This window comes from Euleptes europaea, chromosome 12 (genome assembly GCF_029931775.1).
Source record: "Euleptes europaea isolate rEulEur1 chromosome 12, rEulEur1.hap1, whole genome shotgun sequence".
Lineage (NCBI taxonomy): Eukaryota > Metazoa > Chordata > Lepidosauria > Squamata > Sphaerodactylidae > Euleptes > Euleptes europaea.
In genome coordinates, this window is record NC_079323.1 from 632,960 (window position 1) to 651,099 (window position 18,140).

The 18,140-nt window shown below is 49.4% G+C and overlaps 2 protein-coding genes across 2 annotated transcripts; both read left to right on the top strand.

The window, feature by feature from the left end:
- Nucleotides 1-312: 312 nt before the first annotated feature.
- Nucleotides 313-1,245, top strand: LOC130485155 (olfactory receptor 51I1-like). The gene has a single exon (XM_056858270.1). It carries the CDS (start codon nt 313-315, stop codon nt 1,243-1,245), a length of 933 nt encoding a protein of 310 aa, XP_056714248.1.
- A 15,657-nt stretch (nt 1,246-16,902) lies between these two features.
- On the top strand, nt 16,903-17,844 carry LOC130485231 (olfactory receptor 51I2-like). The gene has a single exon (XM_056858367.1). The coding sequence runs from the start codon at nt 16,903-16,905 to the stop codon at nt 17,842-17,844; it is 942 nt and encodes a 313-aa protein (XP_056714345.1).
- Nucleotides 17,845-18,140: the final 296 nt, after the last annotated feature.

An 18,140-nucleotide genomic window follows, 5' to 3' on the forward strand; every position in this document is an offset into this window, starting at 1 on the left:
GAGCGGTGGTTTGGAGTGGTGGACTCTGATCTGGAGAACTGGGTTTGATTCCCCACTCCTCCACATGAGTGGCAGAGGCTGATCAGGTGAACTGGGTTGGTCTCCCAACTCCTACACACGAAGCCTGCTGGGTGACCTTGGGCTAGTCACCATTCTCTCCAAGCTCACCTACCTCACAGGGTGTCTGTTGTGGGGAGGGAAAGGTGATTGTAAGCCGGTCTGATTCTTCCTTAAGTTATAGAGAAAGTCAGCATATAAAAGCCAACTCTTCTTCTTCTCAGCCCTGAAGCCGGCAGAGGCAGCCCCTGGCTAATGGCGGAAGTCAACCTCACCCGCTTCCAGCCTGCCACGTTCCACCTCACTGGCTTCCCAGGCCTGGAGCAGTTCCACCCGTGGATCTCCGTCCCTTTTTGCGCTCTGTACTTCACCTCCATTCTCGGGAACGGCACGATCCTCCTCATCGTCCGGCGGGACCGCCACTTGCACGAGCCCATGTATTTCTTCCTGTGCATGCTGTCCTTGAACGACTTGGGCGTCTCCCTCTCCACCCTCCCCACCGTGCTGCCCCTCTTCTGCTTCAGCGTCCACGAGGTGGCCTTCGATGCCTGTCTGGCCCAGATGTTCTTCATCCATTCCTTCTCCTTCATGGAATCCGGGATCCTGCTGGCCATGTCTTTTGACCGCTTCGTGGCCATCTGCAACCCGCTGCGCTACTCGACCATGCTGACCCGCCCTCGCATTGCCAGGATCGGCCTGGCCATCGTCCTCAAGAGCACCGTCATGCTCTTCCCCTTCCCCTTCCTCATCAAGCGCCTGCCCATCTGCCGCTCCAACGTCCTCTCCCACGCCTACTGCCTCCATCCGGACATGATGCGGCTGGCCTGCGCGGACATCACCATCAACAACGTCTACGGATTCTTCGTGGTTCTCTTCACGTACGGCCTGGACTCCGCCTTCATTATTTTGTCCTACATCATGATTCTAAAAGCTGTCTTGAATATCGCGTCCCGGGAGCAACGCCGCAAGGCCCTCAACACCTGCGTCTCCCACATCTGTGCCGTCTTGAGTTTCTACGTCCCCATCATTGCTGTCTCCGTCCTGCACAGGTTTGGGAAAGATGCTCCTCCAGCCGTGCACATCATGATGTCCAACGTCTACCTGTTTGTCCCTCCATTGCTGAACCCCATCATCTACAGCGTCAAAACCAAGGAGATCCGGAAGGGGATCTTCAGAATGTTTCATTGAGCTTGTGCAGGGCAGCTCAAGGAAAATGGCGGAGTTCTGCCTCTGTCCCCTCCAGCCCCCCATTCCTGCCTCTGCTTCCATGAGCACAGACCCCTCTGCCCATTGCAGCGAAGGGTGGCAGACCTCCAGGTGGGGCCTGGAGATCTCCTCCCCAAACCCTCTGCCCTCACCAGGCTCCGCCCCCAAATCCCCAGGACTTCCCCAGCCGGGAGTTGGCAGCAGCATACTTGGATGGCTGATTTAAAAGGAAATTTTGCACTCACTTGACAGCTAGGACAATATCAGACATGGGCATTTTCAAATATTGCTTCAGGATACTTAAAAAACAAAAACCTTAAACTTTCAGTCCAATGCCGCTTATCAGCAAGTATGGTGTAGTGGTTAGTGTATTAGGCTAGGCTTTGGGGGGCTCCAGGTTCGAATCAGCACACTGCTGTGGAAGCTCACTGGGAGACTTTGGTCCAGTGATACACTCTCAGTCTAACCTACCTGGCAGGGTTGTTGTGAGGACAAAATGGAGGAGATGAGAATAATGTTAGCCACTTTGGGTCCCAGTGGGGAGATAAGCAGTTTATAAGTGAAGTAAAACATAAAAAAATGATCACTTCCAGTTCATTTATTCCTTGGGATACTGTGGGGATTTAGAGTTGCCCAACCTCCAGGTGGTGCAAAAACGAACAGTACCAGGCTCAAACCTCCAGGTGGTGGCTGGAGATCTCCTGGGATTACAACTGATCTCCAGGCGACAGAGATCAGTTCCCCTGGAGAAAATGGCCCCTTTGAAAGGTAGACTCTATGGCATTATGCCCCATTGAAGTTCCCCCCCTCTCCAAACCCCGCCCTCCTCAGGCTCCACGCTGAAAACCTCCAGGTATTTCCCAACCCGGAGCTGGCAACCCTATGGGTTCCCCCTTCCTCACTGTCTTTTCAAAATTTCTAAACCCAATAGTATGCTGAAGGGAGAGACACAGAATATTAATTTAAATTTTAGAATACGAATAAAAATGTAGAGAATTTGTTTGACAGCCCACCCACCCACCCCGCAAAATTCTAATTCATCTTTGCTTCATTTCTGCACCCAGCATGGAAGCCAAATAGTAAGCAGGAGAGCCAGGTCGACTTTGCCCCATTGTGGAGGCCAAGGGAGTTGCCCACTTTTGGGGGGATGAAGAGCCCCTTCCTCCCCCGGGGAGCTGAAATGGGCCCCCTACCCAAAGGCACGGAGCCAGTTCTTGCCTCTGGGAGCTCTCTGGGCATGCTGCCAGGACTCAAAAGGACCCGAAGGCTGAAGTCTCTCTCTCCCCCCCCTCCCTCCCTGTTTTGCTCTGTTAGCTTCAGAACTGTGCTAGCAAAGATCAGAGCATGGCGGAGAAGCCTTGTGCCCACTTAGGGTCGCCAGGTCCCTCTTCACCACCGGCAGGAAGTTTTTGGGATGGAGCCTGAGGAAGGTGGGGTTTGGAGAGGGGAAGGACTTCAATGCCATAGAGTCCAATTGCCAAAGCGTCCCTTTTCTCCAGGGGAACTGATCTCTATTGGCTAGAGATCAGTTGTAATAGCAGGAGATCTCCAGCTAGTACTTAGAGGCTGGCAACCCTATGTCCACTCCATGGGCTGTGGGGGGTGACAACATGCTGAGTTGCCTGACTGTGTCTGGGTCTGCCTCCCTCAAGGTTACCAACTTTATTCCTGGAGATTTGGGGGGCGGGTTGCCTGGAGTATTCCCCCGTGCATGGAGAATTTGGCCCCATTGGCTCATAGGGCAAAAGAAATTACCTTCAAGGAGGCGTTGGGGGCCTCTGTCCTTGAGACTGCTGCTGTCCCAAAGAAACGACGTCCTCCCTGGGGTGGGAATGGACAGCTTCTTCTGTCCCAGTTCGATTGTCTGAATGCCTGTCTCAACTTTCCTACCCCCATATAGATTTCTTTATCAATAAAGAATATCCTTTCTTTTCGTAACACAGCAAGCCTTGTGTGGACTTTGCCTTGAAGCAGCCACCCCCCCCCTTCCCTGTGCTTACTCACAGCCGGCTCAAGCTAACACGCTGAAGTCCTTTCATCTCAGGAAATCTCGGCTTCTGTGGCCTGCCTCCAGTGGCCTGGCCATGCCAACTTAGCAGGTCCTGCATTTCATCCATGGTTTTGTATCAGCAGGGCAGTCCAGCCTGTGAGTAAGGGATCTTGCTCTTTCTCCTTTGTCCCGGGCATCAACTTATCCCTCCAGTTGACCATTATCCCGCCCTTTCCAAAAGGAGCACCAAGCGGCATATGGGGGGTTCTCTATTCCCCATTTTATCCTCACAACAACCCTGTATAGTATGTTAGCCTATGAGACCATGACCGGCCCAAGGTCTCCCAGCAAGCTTAATAGCTGAGGGGGAATTTGAACCTGGGTCTCCTAGGTTCTAGTCTGACACGCCATTCAGCAGGGGTCCCCAAACGTTTTGAGCCTGCGGGCACATCTGGAATTCTGACATGGCATGGTAGAATATCTACTGGAAGATAGGGTGATTTTTTTCTCACGCTCTGTGTCCAAATTTTGCTCTTATATCTGTTGGAAATGGAAGGCATTAATGATGAACAAAGATCTTATGGAAAAATCCTCAGACTAGCAAGCACAGGTGAGATGTTATAAATGGGAGCTGTATGGTTTTATCATAGGATGTATATTTTATATTTGATGCTGGCCTTTGGCTGTAATAAAGATGATTTGACATGGCCAGGTGGGCACAGCAACAAAATGGCTGCCACAAAATGGCTGCTGCAGGAGGCGGAGCCAGCCACAAAATGACTGAAGCTGAGCTTCAGTAACACAGGGAATGCCTTCTCGATGGACGCATGTCAATGCATTTCAGAGGCCTTTTTGCGTGGCAACCATTCCTGATGAAAGCCCCGGGGTTGTTGCAGCTGCCGGTCCAGAGCAATGACATTGGGGCATTCAGATGACAACTTTCTCTTCCTCTTGTTGACAAAAACGAAACCCTAGGGGCGTGAAGGGGATGGCTGCCACAGGGGTAGGGCTGCCAGTCAGCTGGCCGGTGCGGGGGCTTACCAGCAGCGGGGGAGGCCTAGCTTGGCGTCTCAGCGCCCTTGCTGGTGATGCAGTGATGTCGCTGTCCAGGGTACCTGGCAACCCTACACAGGAGAGGGGAAATGGCTGCTGCATTGGCGAGACAAGGAAACCCAGACTTTCTTGCCCACATGGCAAGCCACAACCTTTCCCAAACCGATCAGCAAAGCAGGTTTTGGAAAGACTATAGAAAAGTCAAGGAAAACACAGGTGGTACCCAGAAGCACCGTGACAGTTTGGGAAGGCAGGGAGAAAACTCACTTCCCAGGGGCATTCAAACCTGGAGCAAATCACCGGCATGGAGATGGCCTGAGCAGTCTCTGGACTAGTTTGGTGCTCACTCCTCCCCCAAGCCTTTCTCGTGGCTACTGAGAAGGTCAGTGTGCCACCTCTCCAGAACCTGCTTGTTGAACGTGATTGACTTCTCAGGTTTAGTTTGTTGTGGAAATTGATTTGTTTGGTGCTTGGGAATTTTAATGGAAACTGGGGTATAAATGTTTCACTTAAATAAGCCAAAAACCAAAATGCACTCCCAAAAGCCTTGAAGACACCATGCTGGAGACATTGGCCTGCCAGGGTTTTGCTACCTACAACTTGTGGAGGGGAGATGCCACGTCTCTGAAGAGACACATCTGACCGACAGCCATGGCTGAGCACAACTCTGTGGCGAGAGTCCAGAGCATCTTGCCAAGCTTTCGAAACATCCCCCCCCTCCATGTTCAAATCACAGGAACAAGTAGGAAAGTCTTGACTGTGCTGATGCAGTGTGACCAGCTGCATTGGGTCCCCAAGCGTCCCCCCTGCTCTTGACCTCCCCCTGGGTCACACTGAGTAGAGCACGCTAATTGGCCCCTGGCAAGTGCCTGGCTGGTTCCCGATGCCCACGTGGCACTCCTCCTGTGAGGGTGTGCGATGGTACAAATGCCACCTCATGTCACCCTACTTTCCAGCATTGAACTTCATCTGCCCCGTTGTTGCCCACTCACCCAATTCCTGGAGATCCTCCTGGAGCTCTTCGCAGTCGGCCTGGGGTTTTGTGCTTTCACACACGGTGTTCCTCCTTGCTGCTATCTTGGTGTCAGGAAATGAGCGTCGTTGGTCTTTGTGATGTGCCAGGAAACCTACTTACGTTCTGTAGGGACACTGGGTTGCTTCACTTGGCAAAGGCCTTTTATTTCCTTGCTGGAGCCATAGTCTGACTGAAGATGGATTTTCTGTCTTGTGTTACTGGCGTCTTGGGTTTGGGGGAGTCACTCCCCCCGTTACTTTCCTCCTGTGTCCTAGGGCCTTGTGGTGTCCCGGAACCTTTGGCATGTTTGGGGAACCACTCTCGTCCTTGTCAGTGAGATTTTCGAGACACTGAAAAAAAATGGGCTCCTTTGCTTTCTCTCAGTCAAACACCATTAGTAATTCATGAGCTACATTTTAGCAGGTGCAAGACTTAAAGTCATGGCACAAAAGAACAGGACTTAAGAAAAAAGAGCAGCTTTAAAAGGCCTGGAAAACTGTTATTCTAGGCCAATTAATGCCTGCCAAGGATCACCAAAACAACAGTAACCAGTGCTGGAGGCTTGGAAAGCACTTTTATATTTTGTAGCTCTCTACTTCAAACATGGACAGTCAGGTCTTGAATTTGTTATGATAGGATTCAAGTTTCCTTCTTGTATAACAAGAATGGGTACATGTTGCATGGAAACACTATTTGCAACAGGGATCGAAAAAAGAGTGACGTTCAGGTAAAGGGGCTTTCCAAAGCCACAGAACGAGTCCCCGTCCACCCCAGGGCCCATTCTCCTCTGTCTTTGCCCTTCAGCTCCATTAAACACTGGTCACTCTTGAAGCTCTCTTCTACTGAACCAGACCCTCGGTCCACCAAGGTCAGTCTTGTCTGCTCAGACTGGCAGTGGCTCTCCAGGGTCTCAGGCAGGGGTCTTTCACATCACCAACTGCCTAGTCCTTTTAACTGGAGATACTGGGGATTGAATCCGGGAACTTCTGCATGCCAAGCAGATGCTCTGCCACTGCGCTATGGCTCCTTCCTGAATGAAGCTGCCTTATAATGCATCAGACAACCAGTCCATCAAGGTCAGTCATGTCTGCTCAGATTGGCATCAGCTCTCCAGGGTCTCAGGCAGAGAAAGGACTTTCCTATCACCAACTGCCTGGTCCTTTGAACTGGAGATGCCAGGGATTGAACCTGGAACCTTTGGCATGCCGAGCAGAGGCTCTTCTATTCATTCTGGGCTCAACTGCGGGCTGCTCCCTGGTCTCTCTCATCCCTCACCACCATGTCTTCCAGATCTGGGATGCCGGCCAGGAGGAACGTGGGCGGATAGTAGCTCTGGTTTCTGAACAGTTCCACAGAGTTGAGCATTCTGCCATTTGTCACCTGCACGTACAGTAAAATTCCAGTTAGCTCTACAGCAGTGGGGTTGGGGGAGCCGGGCTGCTTTGCATTGGAGGACCTGAAGCGTCACATAAATGCCCACGGGGAGATTTTTGAGACTCGGATCAGATTCAGTTTCTTTCATTCAATGCATAAAAGGTAGCACAAACAGGAATTCATATACCATCTGGTATATTTTAATAGCTGTGAGAGTTAACATTTGCGACACAGAAATGGAACTTAAGAAAAAGGGAGGACTTACCTTGGTGTGTGATAGTCCACAAATTGTTGGCTTGCCAAAAACACACCAAAACCCCCACAGCACAGCTAACTGAAATGGAAGCTGGGAGATCTCCACTTTACGTTGTTTAACTGTCTACTTCAAACAACAATGATCAGCTCTTTTTTTGGGGGGGGGGTTTCTGATAAGCACCTGATTTTTCTTAGGTGTGGAATTGCTAATCTGTACATAATTTGAGTATGTACAAATTATTTGCAAGTAACAGATCGAGAGAGAGAAAGAAGAGGTGGGAAGTTGAGGGAAGGCATCTTTCCTGGGACACAGAATGAACCCCCGCCTGCAAGCTGCCCCTTCCCACCTCAGGCCACCTTGGGGTCTGCCCCCGGTGTCCATCCAAGTGGCCACCATTGACTCCCTCCCACTCAAGGGGCCACACCTTTTATGCCTGGCCGCCAAACCATCCTTTCTCTCTGGCCTCTTGCTTCACTCACCACTGCCGACGTCTCACCTTCACACACAATGTCCGGAGTGCCCAGGTTGGCCTTCCATTGAGGTGGCATTAGTACCATCCCACACCCTCACGAGAGGAGCGCTGGATAGCCATTGGGAACCAGCCATGGACTCGCAACACCCCAGTTAGCCTGTTGTGATTATTTACGACCCTGAGGGGAGGGGGGAGTTGCCAGCAGGGATGGCGCTTGGGGGCTAAATGTGCCAGTTCTCTCAGGGAGGGTTTTCGCGTTGCAAGACAGTTGGGTCTTTCCTGGATGTTCAGCTAATGGGAGTGTGAAGAGGAGTTGTGCTTGGAAACCACCACCGCACACTGTGGTGGGCATGACTTCCTGCGGTGTGCTTCTCTTGCAGTCTGGCCACTGGGCTGTGCTTTGCTCAGCATTTGGGCCCCAGAGGCATGGCTTGGTGTTGCAGATCTAGGGGGAAATGTGGGGTGCGGGGGAGAGGGAGGAAGGCCAGTGAACATGTGGTCAGTATTTAGGGTTGCCAACCTCCAGGTAGTGGCTGGAGATCTCCTGTTATTACAACTGATCTCCAGCCGATAGAGATGAGTTCACCTGGAGAAAATGGCCGCTTTGCCAATTGGACTCTATGGCATTGAAGCCCCTCCCATCCCCAAACCCCGCCCTTCTCAGGCTCCACCAGTTCCACCGGTGGCAAAGAGGGACCTGGCAACCCTAGGCACAATGGATGTGTGTGGGGGAAAACAGCCTAGTAAAGAAGAGCCCGGTGCCTGCACAGCTTGATAGGCCTCTTTAAAACCTCCAGCTAGTATCTGGATGTTGACAACCCTAGTGGGAGGGGGGAAGGTAGTTGTGAATTTCCTGCATTGTGCAGGGGGTTGGACTGGATGGCCCTGGTAGTCCCTTCCAACTCTATGATTCTATCAGCCGATCCCAGGCTGGGGGGGGGGCTATGGAAATTAGACGAGGGATAGAGAATAAAACTGCTGATATCATACTGCCCTTGTACAAATCTATGGTGAGACCACTCTTGGAATACTGGTCACCACACCTAAAAAAGGATATTACAGAGCTTGAGAAAGTGAAGAAAAGAGCAACCAAAATGATTAGGGGACTAGAGCAACTGTCCTATGGGGAGCGGTTAAGACGCTTAGGGCTGTTCAGCTTGGAAAGAAGGCGGCTAAGGGGAGACATGACAGAGGTCTATAAAATGATGCATGGTTTGGAGAGGGTGGACAGGGAGAAGCTTTTCTCCCTCTCTGATAATGCCAGAACACGGGGTCATCTGCTAAAGCTGGAGGGCGAGAGATTCAAAACAGATAAAAGGAAGTATTTCTTCACACAACGCATAATTAAATTGTGGAACTCCCTGCCCCCGGATGTGGTGATGGCTGCCAGCTTGGAGGGCTTTAAGAGGGGAGTGGACATATTCATGGAGGAGAGGGGTATTCGTGGCTATTAGTTAGAATGGCTACTAGTCATGCTGCATACCTATTCTCTCTAGTATCAGAGGAGTATGCCTATTCTATGAGGTGCTTTGGAACACAGGCAGGATGGTGCTGCTGCAGTCATCTTGCTTGTGGGCTTCCGAGAGGCACCTGGTTGGCCACTGTGTGAACAGACTGCTGGACTTGATGGGCCTGGGTCTAATCCAGCAGGGCCTTTTTTATGTTCTTATGACTCTGGCATTGCAGTCCCCCCCCCGCTCCCCAAACCCTGCCCTCCAAAGGTTCCGCCCCCAAAACCTCCCGCCATGGCAAAGAGGGCCCTGGCAACCCTATGCATGCCCTGGTAACATCTAGATTAGATTACTGCAATGCACTCTGTGTGGGGTTGCCCTGGAAGACAGTCTCTCGAAGATACTGTTGGTACAAAATACTGTAACCAGAGTGTGGATTGTCGGAACCATAACACTCCAATCTTAGCTCATCTACACTGGCATCCAATTTGCTTCCAGACTGAAGTCAAGGTACTGATATTGACCTTTAAAGCTCTGTACGGAGTGGGACCAGCATAGCTTAAGGACTGGCCTTCTCCCAAACGAACCCACTGCCATCTGAAGCTAGAAGGGTAGTAACCTGAGAAAGGGACTTCTCTCTTCTGGCACCAAAAGTTTGAAAATTATTCCCCAGTGAGATACCTCTGTCTCCCTCTATTGGTCTCTCTTGCCAGGAGTTGTTTCATCCGGCATACCCCCAATAATGGTTATTGGCCATCCTTCTAGTGGTCATTTAAAAAAGGTAAAGGTCCCCTGTGCAAGCACAGGGTCATTCCTGACCCATGGGGTAACGTCACACCCCAACGTTTCCAAGGCAGACTTTGTTTGCGGGGTGGTTTGCCAGTGCCTTCCCCAGTCATCTTCCCTTTACCCCCAGCAAGCTGGGTACTCATTTCACTGACCTCGGAAGGATGGAAGGCTGAGTCAACCTTGAGCCGGCTACCTGAAACCGACTAACGTCGGGATCGAACTCAGGTTGTGAGCAGAGCTTTTGACCGCAGTACTGCAGCTAAACACTCTGCGCCACGGGGCTCCTTACGAGTGGTCATTTGCGAGTTTCTAATTGAATTATTTTTATAATGTTGACTGTATTTTTAATTGTTTAATTGTTTTAATGTTTTCTATATTTGCTGCCTCGTAGACCCTGATTGGGAGGAAAGGCAGCATAAAAAAGTTTTAAACATATAATAAATAAATACATTTAGGCTAAAACCACTTCATTTGGGGACTTGGTTTTAAACTGCTATAACTGAACCTTAGACTTGTTCCAAATGTCAGGTTTTGACTGGATTGCTTCTTGCTCCTTTCATATGGATTTGCTGCTGTATTAGTGACCTTAATAAGACTGCTTTCTTATTAAGGATCTTTCTGTCTGCTATCTCAGCCCTCCCACTGAGATTTATTGTATCAAAACTGGGAGCTGGGTCAAATATGGAGCAAAAAATCCGCTCTTCATGTGAAAAAGGGGGAGCCCTTGGCATGATAGACCCCACACAGGGACTGATTGGGATAACAGCTGAGGCTGCCCAGCCCAACATCCTTCAGAAGTCCATGCAAGCAACATGTTCACTGGCCTTTCTCGCACTCCCCTTCAACCCCTGTTTCCCCCCCAGGTTTACACCTCTGGGGCCAGCGTGCCATGTTATGGCCACAAGCAAGTGTGGATCAGCTAGGAAAAGTGCAAGAGAACCAGACATCACAAACTCAGGCCCACACCAGTCTGCTGTGGTGGTTTCTCAACACATCTCCTCTTCACACTCCAATTAGCTGAACATCCAGGAAAGACATGACTGTCTTGTCAGGCACAAACAGTCCCTGAGAGGACAGGCGCATTTTGCCCCCAAGCGCCTCCCCTGCTGGCAGCTTCCACCCCCTCCGTTGTAAATAATCACAGCACGCTTTCTGGCTTGTTGCGAGTCCATGGCTGGTCCCCCACGGCCATCCGGCACTCCTCCCATGAGGGTATGGGATGGTACAAATGCCACCTCATGGAAAGCCTGACCTGGGCACCCCACATTGTGTGTGAAGGAGAGACATTGGCAGTGGTAAGTGAGGGAAGAGACCAGAGAGAGATGCCAAGGCATAAAAGGGATGGCCCCTGAGTGGGAGGGAGTCAATGCTGTCCACTGGGATGGACACAGGGGCAGACCCCAAAGTGGCCTGAGGTGGGAAGGGGCTGCGTGCAGGAGGGGGGGTCATTCTGTGTCCCAGGAAAGATGCCTTCCCTCAACTCCCCCCCTCTGTTACTTGCAAATAATTTATTTTGCATACAAGAACATGATAAAACATTCTGTTTTTACCTGTTTTTAACTGATCTTATTCCCTGGTTTCCGCTATTGCTACTGGTGGGCTTTTGGGGTTTTTTTTTGGGGGGGGGAAACAGGTCAGCTCCTCTTTATTATTTAATTTCTGACTTCAGTGTTATATTGAGAAATAATTTTATGGATTCATTTTTGTTGTTGCAAGCTGTATCAGATGCAGAGTTCGTGGGATATAAATATCGTACAATAGAACTTTTACGGTGAAATGCAGACATCATAAAATTTAGTGTAGCATTTTATTAAAAAGATCTAAGATTGATAGAATTCTTACTCCCCTAACATTACTAGGTTTATCTTTAAAAGTCCCTTTAGCCCTTGAACAGACCTTTGTATCAATTCATGTTATTCAAGTTATCCCATTCTGAAAAACGTGAAATAGAGACCTCATTTGTGGGGAAGAACAATCCCCATCTTTGTCTATCGCACAGATGAGAGGGAGAGTGTTCAAGAGATTTAACTCTTTTCTGTGAGGCTGTAAACAAACGGTTGTTGTAGGATATTCAGAACCAGCACCGTTGCTTGTCCTGCCCTGTGGGGTGAGAGCCAGCGTGGTGTAGTGGTTAAGAGTGGTGGTTTGGAGAGGTGGACTCTGATCTGGAGAACTGGGTCTGGTTCCCCACTCCTCCAGATGAGCTAACCTGGTGAACCAGATTTGTTTTCCCACTCCTACACATGAAGCCAGCTAGGTGACCTTGGGCCAGTCACACACTCTCCCCCCCACCTACCTCACAGGGTGTCTTGTTGTGGGGAAGGGAAGGGAAGGTGATTGTAAGTCAGTTTGATTCTGCCTTAAGTGGTAGAGAAAGTCAGCATATAAGAACCAACTCTTCTTCTTCCTCTTCTACCAACCCATTTGTCCATGGATGGTATGGTACCATCCATGGGAGGGACTGTGGCTCAGTTTGTAGAGCATCTGCTTGGCATGCAGAAGGTCCCCGGTTCAATCCCTGGCATCTCCAGTTAAAGGGACTAGGCAAGTAGGTGATGTGAAAGACCTCTGCCTGAAACCTTGGAGAGCCGCTGCTGGTCTGAGTAGACAGTAACTGACTTTGATGGGCCAAGGGTCTGATTCAGTATACGGCAGCTTCATGTGTATGGTAACATTTGATCCCACTGAGGATTGAGAGCCCTTTGAATTCCTCAGTAGTGATACAGAATTGACTGTTGATGAGTGGATGTCTGTGGATTCAGATTACCTTATGGAACTCTTCCTTGGCTGTGGATGAAATAGCCACTTGGACTGGGAAGACATCCAACCACTTGTCCACCATGACCAATGCCATGGCCCCCATAAATGGTCCACCATAATCAATATGAAAGCATACCCTTGGATGACTGGGACAATGCTCTGATATATGGGAGCAGAAGTCCACCAAGTTTCCCACAGCAGCGTTCATTTTGGACCACCGCATGTACCTTCTAACTGTTGCTTCATCCTGGTCATACCATACCTGGTTGTGACCAATGGACCTTCTTAAGAAGCCCAGCATGACTATGGGGTGGTGTTTCCACTGACAGTGGTGGCCCCCACCCAACTCTGCAGGGCCCACGAGTGGCAGCCACCATGCAGATACTGTATTGGACCCATTCCCTTGTTTTCCTCTACCTGTTCCTCTTTCTATAGGAAATAACAACCCCCTATGCTCCTTTGCAAAGCTCCACATGCATGAAAACCATGCTGAACCACGCATATCAGTGGCTATACTCGGAAAACATTAATGGGAACTGCGAAAGGTAGGATATATTTTAAATCTTTCATTTTGAAAGATGTTTATAATAGATTTAAATGTGGTTGCAGGGAAAACAATTATGCCTGTGAAGCATTCTCATTGGACTGTATGAGACAACACGCATGCGTGAAAGCTGAGCATGTGGGCGTGCTATTGAGCAGCACTTAGTCAATCCAATCATCAATAAATTGGTGGCATATTCATGACTGGTGACTATGAGGCAATTGATAACTGCAGGAGTTCAGACACCCGTAGATGGTGTAGCCCAACGCTAAAATCTAGCAGAGGCTTGTGGTGGCAAATCCTTCAGTTCCTCAAACAATCCCAACAAGGCTTTATGATCCATCAGGCTGGTGAATGGGTGGATTGGTGAATTTTTTTTTTACTCCTAATATGACTCCATTTATTTCTCTTCAGCTGTAAGCCAGATACTGCAGCATGTTAGAGGACCCCCCCCTCCCAATCCATGAGCTGTTCTCTTTCACTAGGTCCTGTGGTCAGCCCATCATTGACTTATGCTGCAGCATGGCTTGTTACAGTTAAGAGGTTCTCCAAAACTTTTTGAAGGATGATAGAAGCAGATGAAATTCCAAAAAGCAGGCTGCTGCACACATACAAACCTTGGCGTGCCTTGATTGTGGCTATTTCCTGGGAGCCCTCTGCCAAAACTAACGGTTGATATTCATGGAACACCTCCAGTTTTGTGAAACTGCCTCCCGTAGCCAGATCACTTTGAATACAGCTCCTCCAGTCTGGGAACCTGGTAGCTCTCCTATCTCCTGGAGCTGCCCATTTGAAATAGTTTCAGAGGGTAGCTGTTTTAGTCTGTAGTGGAACAGCTGGTTTTGAGTCCAGAAGCATCTGAGAGACCAACAAGAGTTTTGGGGTATGAGCTTTTGAGAGTTGAAGCTCCCAAACCCCCAAAAGGTGCTACCGGGCTTGAATCTAGCTGTTCCATTTGAAATTGGTTGTGTGATGCCGGCTGCTTCCAACTAGGGCTGTCGATTCGGTTCGTCCTGAACTGAAAAACAGCCGAATTTTCCCCGATTCGGCGGTTTCTAGTTCAGATGGAAGTGAATTCAAAAAAGGCGGGAAAACAATGAGCTGAATTCGGCGAGTTCGGGGCGATCGCTGAATAAATTCAGCAAATTCGGGGGCTCCGAATCAGCAGCATAACCATAAAGGCATTAAAAACACATTCGTTCCTTTCTGCGGCTCTGGGGGGGCATGTTTGGAGGTAGAGGTCCCAAAATTCCAGCGTAGCTTGTGGGGACCCTTCTTGCAAGAACCCCCATGTTTTGTGAAGATTGGGTCAGGGCCCCCCGAGATATGGGGCCCGGAAGGGTTCCCCCCAAAAATCTCCCACAGGAATAAAGGCATTAAAAACACATTTGCACCTTTCCGTGGCTCCGGGGGGATATTTTTGGAGGTAGAGGCCCCAAACTTTCAGCGTAGCTTGAGGGGACCCTTCCTGCAAGAACCCCCAAGTTTGGTGACAATTGGGGCAGGGGGTCCCGAGTTATGGGGCCCGAAAGGGGTCCCCCCACCCATCTGCCCAGTACAGCCTTTAAAAACACATGGGTCTGGTTGCCTCTGCAGTTGGGCCGTACCATTACCCCGGCCCGGGGGTCTGACTAAAAGGCAATTAATCTTGAGTTATGGGGCCCCCCCGCCCCATCCACCCATTGGAATGAATGGGAGCAGGCAATTCTTAATATGCATCTAGAGAGCGGCAAATCCAAGGCAAAACCTCCCGTGCCAGAGAGTATGTGTGTGTGAGTCTGCTAGAATCGTATTGGATTACTCCTGAGTCCTCCCAGTCCCTGCTCCTGATAGAAGAGAAGAAGACATCCACAGTAAGACCCATTTGGGGGCTTTTCTCTATAATTCTCTATAATGTTTTTCCTGTGTGTGTATGTGGGGGGGAAATTCTGTGTGTGTGTGTGTGTGTGTGTGTGTGTGTGAGAGAGAGAGAGAGAGAGAGAGAAAGAGAGAGAGAGCCAAAGGGGGGTGGGTTTACTTGTTCTGCTGGGGGGTGGGCTTGATTGCCTTTGTGTGGGACTGTGCTTTCTACTGTTTTCACTGGTTGCCAACTTCGTGTGGAGTTAACTGTGGGTAAGTGAGTCCCTCTCTGGCTGGTTCCTATTGTTTCCAATGGGCTGTGCTGCCGCTCCTGTTGTTTCGAATGGGCTAGCCTGTCATTCGTTTTAGTACATCCCCTGTAATGTATTTCAGTGAAGTCAATGCAAGTCAACTGACATTCCCCTCTCCCATTATCTTCAATGGGCTGGGCAGCCTCTCCCATTGCTTCCAATAGGCTGACTTGTCATTCGTTTTAGTACATCCCTTTTAATGGCTTTATTCCAATGGGCAGATGGGGGGACTCCTTCCGGGCCCCATAACCCGGGGCCCCTGACCCAATCTTCACAAAACTTGGGGGTTCTTGCAAAAAGGGTCTCCTCAAGGTACGCTGAGATTTTGGGACCTCTACCTCCAAACATACCCCCCCAGAGCCGCGGAAATGCGCGAATGTGTTTTTAATGCCTTTATTCCTGTGGGTGATTTTGGGGGGGACCCCTTCCGGGCCCCATATCTCGGGACCCCCTGACCCAATCTTTACAAAACTTGGGGATTCTTGCAAGAAGGGTCTCCTAAAGCTACACTGAAATTTTGGGACCTCTACCTCCAAAAATGCCCCCCGGAGCCGCAGAAAGTCGCGAATGTGTTTTTAATTGCTTTATTCGGCCGAATTTCCCCCCGAACTCGGAACCTGGTGCCGAATTCCACAGATCCGAATTGGGGGAGTTTGGACTTCGGCATTTCCCAAATCAAAATGGGCTGAATTTTGCTGAATCCGAATTTTACCGAATTTTTTTTTCAACAGCCCTACTTCCAACTGCTGTATTTCAGCTCCAACAGGCTTGCAAAGCAAGGGGAACAAATCAGGCTCTGCAGAAACAGGTTTTTATGGATAGATCAATATGAATATGAACTTAGTCCCCAAACTCATCTAGTCCATTGTGGAATACTGCCTCATGTTGCTCCACAATCTCACGTAGGAGGTCTTGTGATATTTTTGTAACGGGCTGCAGGATATTCTGCCAATTGAATCTTCAGATGTGAAGCCAGTCTCACCCCAACAGGCCTGGCTCCTGGCCTGGAGCTACTAAGAGATAAACCCTGGCTGTTTGGGTAGCACAGGTGACATCTACCCAGAAATGGAATCTTCACATTAGGGTATGTCCTCAGGACTGAGTTTGTAGACTCCATTCAGATGGCGTGGACAGGGAGGGGTGGCCAGCAGCAACGATGTGGCGTTAATTCTGGGGAAACCCGGAAGTGATGTCATGCCTCTCTAGAAATCGGCAGAAATGCTATGGTTTTACCATATTACACTGTCACTGGTTGTGTTTTTATTTTTTTTGTTTGTTTCTCCTGCCAGCCAGTAAACAAGGCCCACTATGGTAACAACAGTGCTCACATGTTTGAAATCACACAAGTTGGCAAAGGGAGAACCACTCTGGCGGGCATATTTTGTATGGTAATTTTAACCCACAGAGAAATGTGAGCTAAAAAACACTAAATACATAAATACAAAAGGAACTTGGATTGCATGGGTATTGAACTTCTTCGGTCTTAAAAATACACAGAATTCAGTGACACGGGGAACTGTACAGATGTGGTCACTCTTGGAGAGGATTCAAAACTATCAGAAGATGGGGTTTGCTCCTGTGATGTTCTGATGCCTTCCTCTGGCCAATCCATTCTCGTAAGAATAGACTGAGGATTGAAGCCCTTCACTGAAATGCTAACGTCCCAGCATGCACTAGGCTCACAACACAGGATTTAACACTCAATCCTTAACCCCCACCCCCAACTTCAGAGTTAACTGGTATTTTCTACACCCACAGGTGATAAACAGGAGAATGTTCCATTTCATGACACCGCTCAGAAACCAGAGCTCTGTCCTGCCCACATTCCTCATGACAGGCATCCCAGGCCTGGAAGACAAAAGCATCTGGCTGGCCATCCCTATCTGCTCCATGTATATAGTTGGCATCTTGGGAAACTTCATTGTCATTCTTGTCATTGTGATGGTCCCAAGCCTCCACAGACCCATGTACTTTTTCCTCTCCATGCTGGCTGTGAGTGAGCTGGGGGTGTCCATCTCCACTCTCCCCACTGTGCTGAGTGTCTTCCTGTTTGATGCCAGGGAGATCGGGATTGATGCCTGTCTCGCCCAGATGTTCTTCATCCACTGCTTTTCCATCATGGATTCAGGAGTCCTCTGGGCCATGGCCTTCGACCGCTTCATAGCCATCTACAGCCCACTCCAATATGGCACCATCCTGACCAACTCCAGGATCGCCATGATAGGTTTGGGGATTGCTGTGAGGAGCATCATCTTAATGACTCCATTGCCTTTTCTCCTCAGGAGGCTGCCATTTTGTAGATCCAACTTGCTAGCTCACCCCTACTGCTTGCACCCGAATTTAATCCGGCTTCCATGTGCTGACACCACAATCAACAGCCGTTGTGGCTTGTTTGTTGTTCTCTCTACTTTTGGGCTTGATTCCCTCTTTATCTTCCTGTCCTACATTCTGATAGTCAAGACGGTGTTGGGCATTGCCTCCAGGGAAGGGCGCCTCAAGGCCCTCAACACTTGTGTCTCTCACATCTGTACAGTGGTGGTGTATTATACTCCAATGATTGGCTTGTCCATGGCACATCGTTTTGGCAAACATGATTCTCCTCTTCTGCACTCCCTCATGGCCACCATGTACCTCCTGGTTCCTCCGGTACTGAACCCCATCATCTACAGCATGAAGACCAAAGAGATCCGCCAAGCCCTCCACCGGCTTTTCTTTCAAAAGTATTAATTTTTTATTTCAGAAAGTCCAATGCAGTACTTTAAAAAATCAAATTTAACAGAGACGATTGTTTTTTGGTGCACTATGTACAGGTTTCCCCCCAGCACTATATGCTCATTATTATATAATAAAAGCCAATGTGGTGCGGGCTAGTTTATTAGCCTAAGAGTGCTTTCACACACACACTGAATTATGGTGCCTTCTATCCAAAAGATATCCACTGTGGTGGCCAAGACTCCAGATGAATGTTCAGGATGGTGAACCCCAGGGCAAGTTGTGAAGAGTTCCCAGAGTATCTCTCTAAA

Bases quoted from the DNA above. Each gene is read 5' to 3' on its own strand.
- LOC130485231 (XM_056858367.1), top strand. From the start codon at position 16,903: ATGACACCGCTCAGAAACCAGAGCTCTGTCCTGCCCACATTCCTCATG.
- LOC130485155 (XM_056858270.1), top strand. From the start codon at position 313: ATGGCGGAAGTCAACCTCACCCGCTTCCAGCCTGCCACGTTCCACCTC.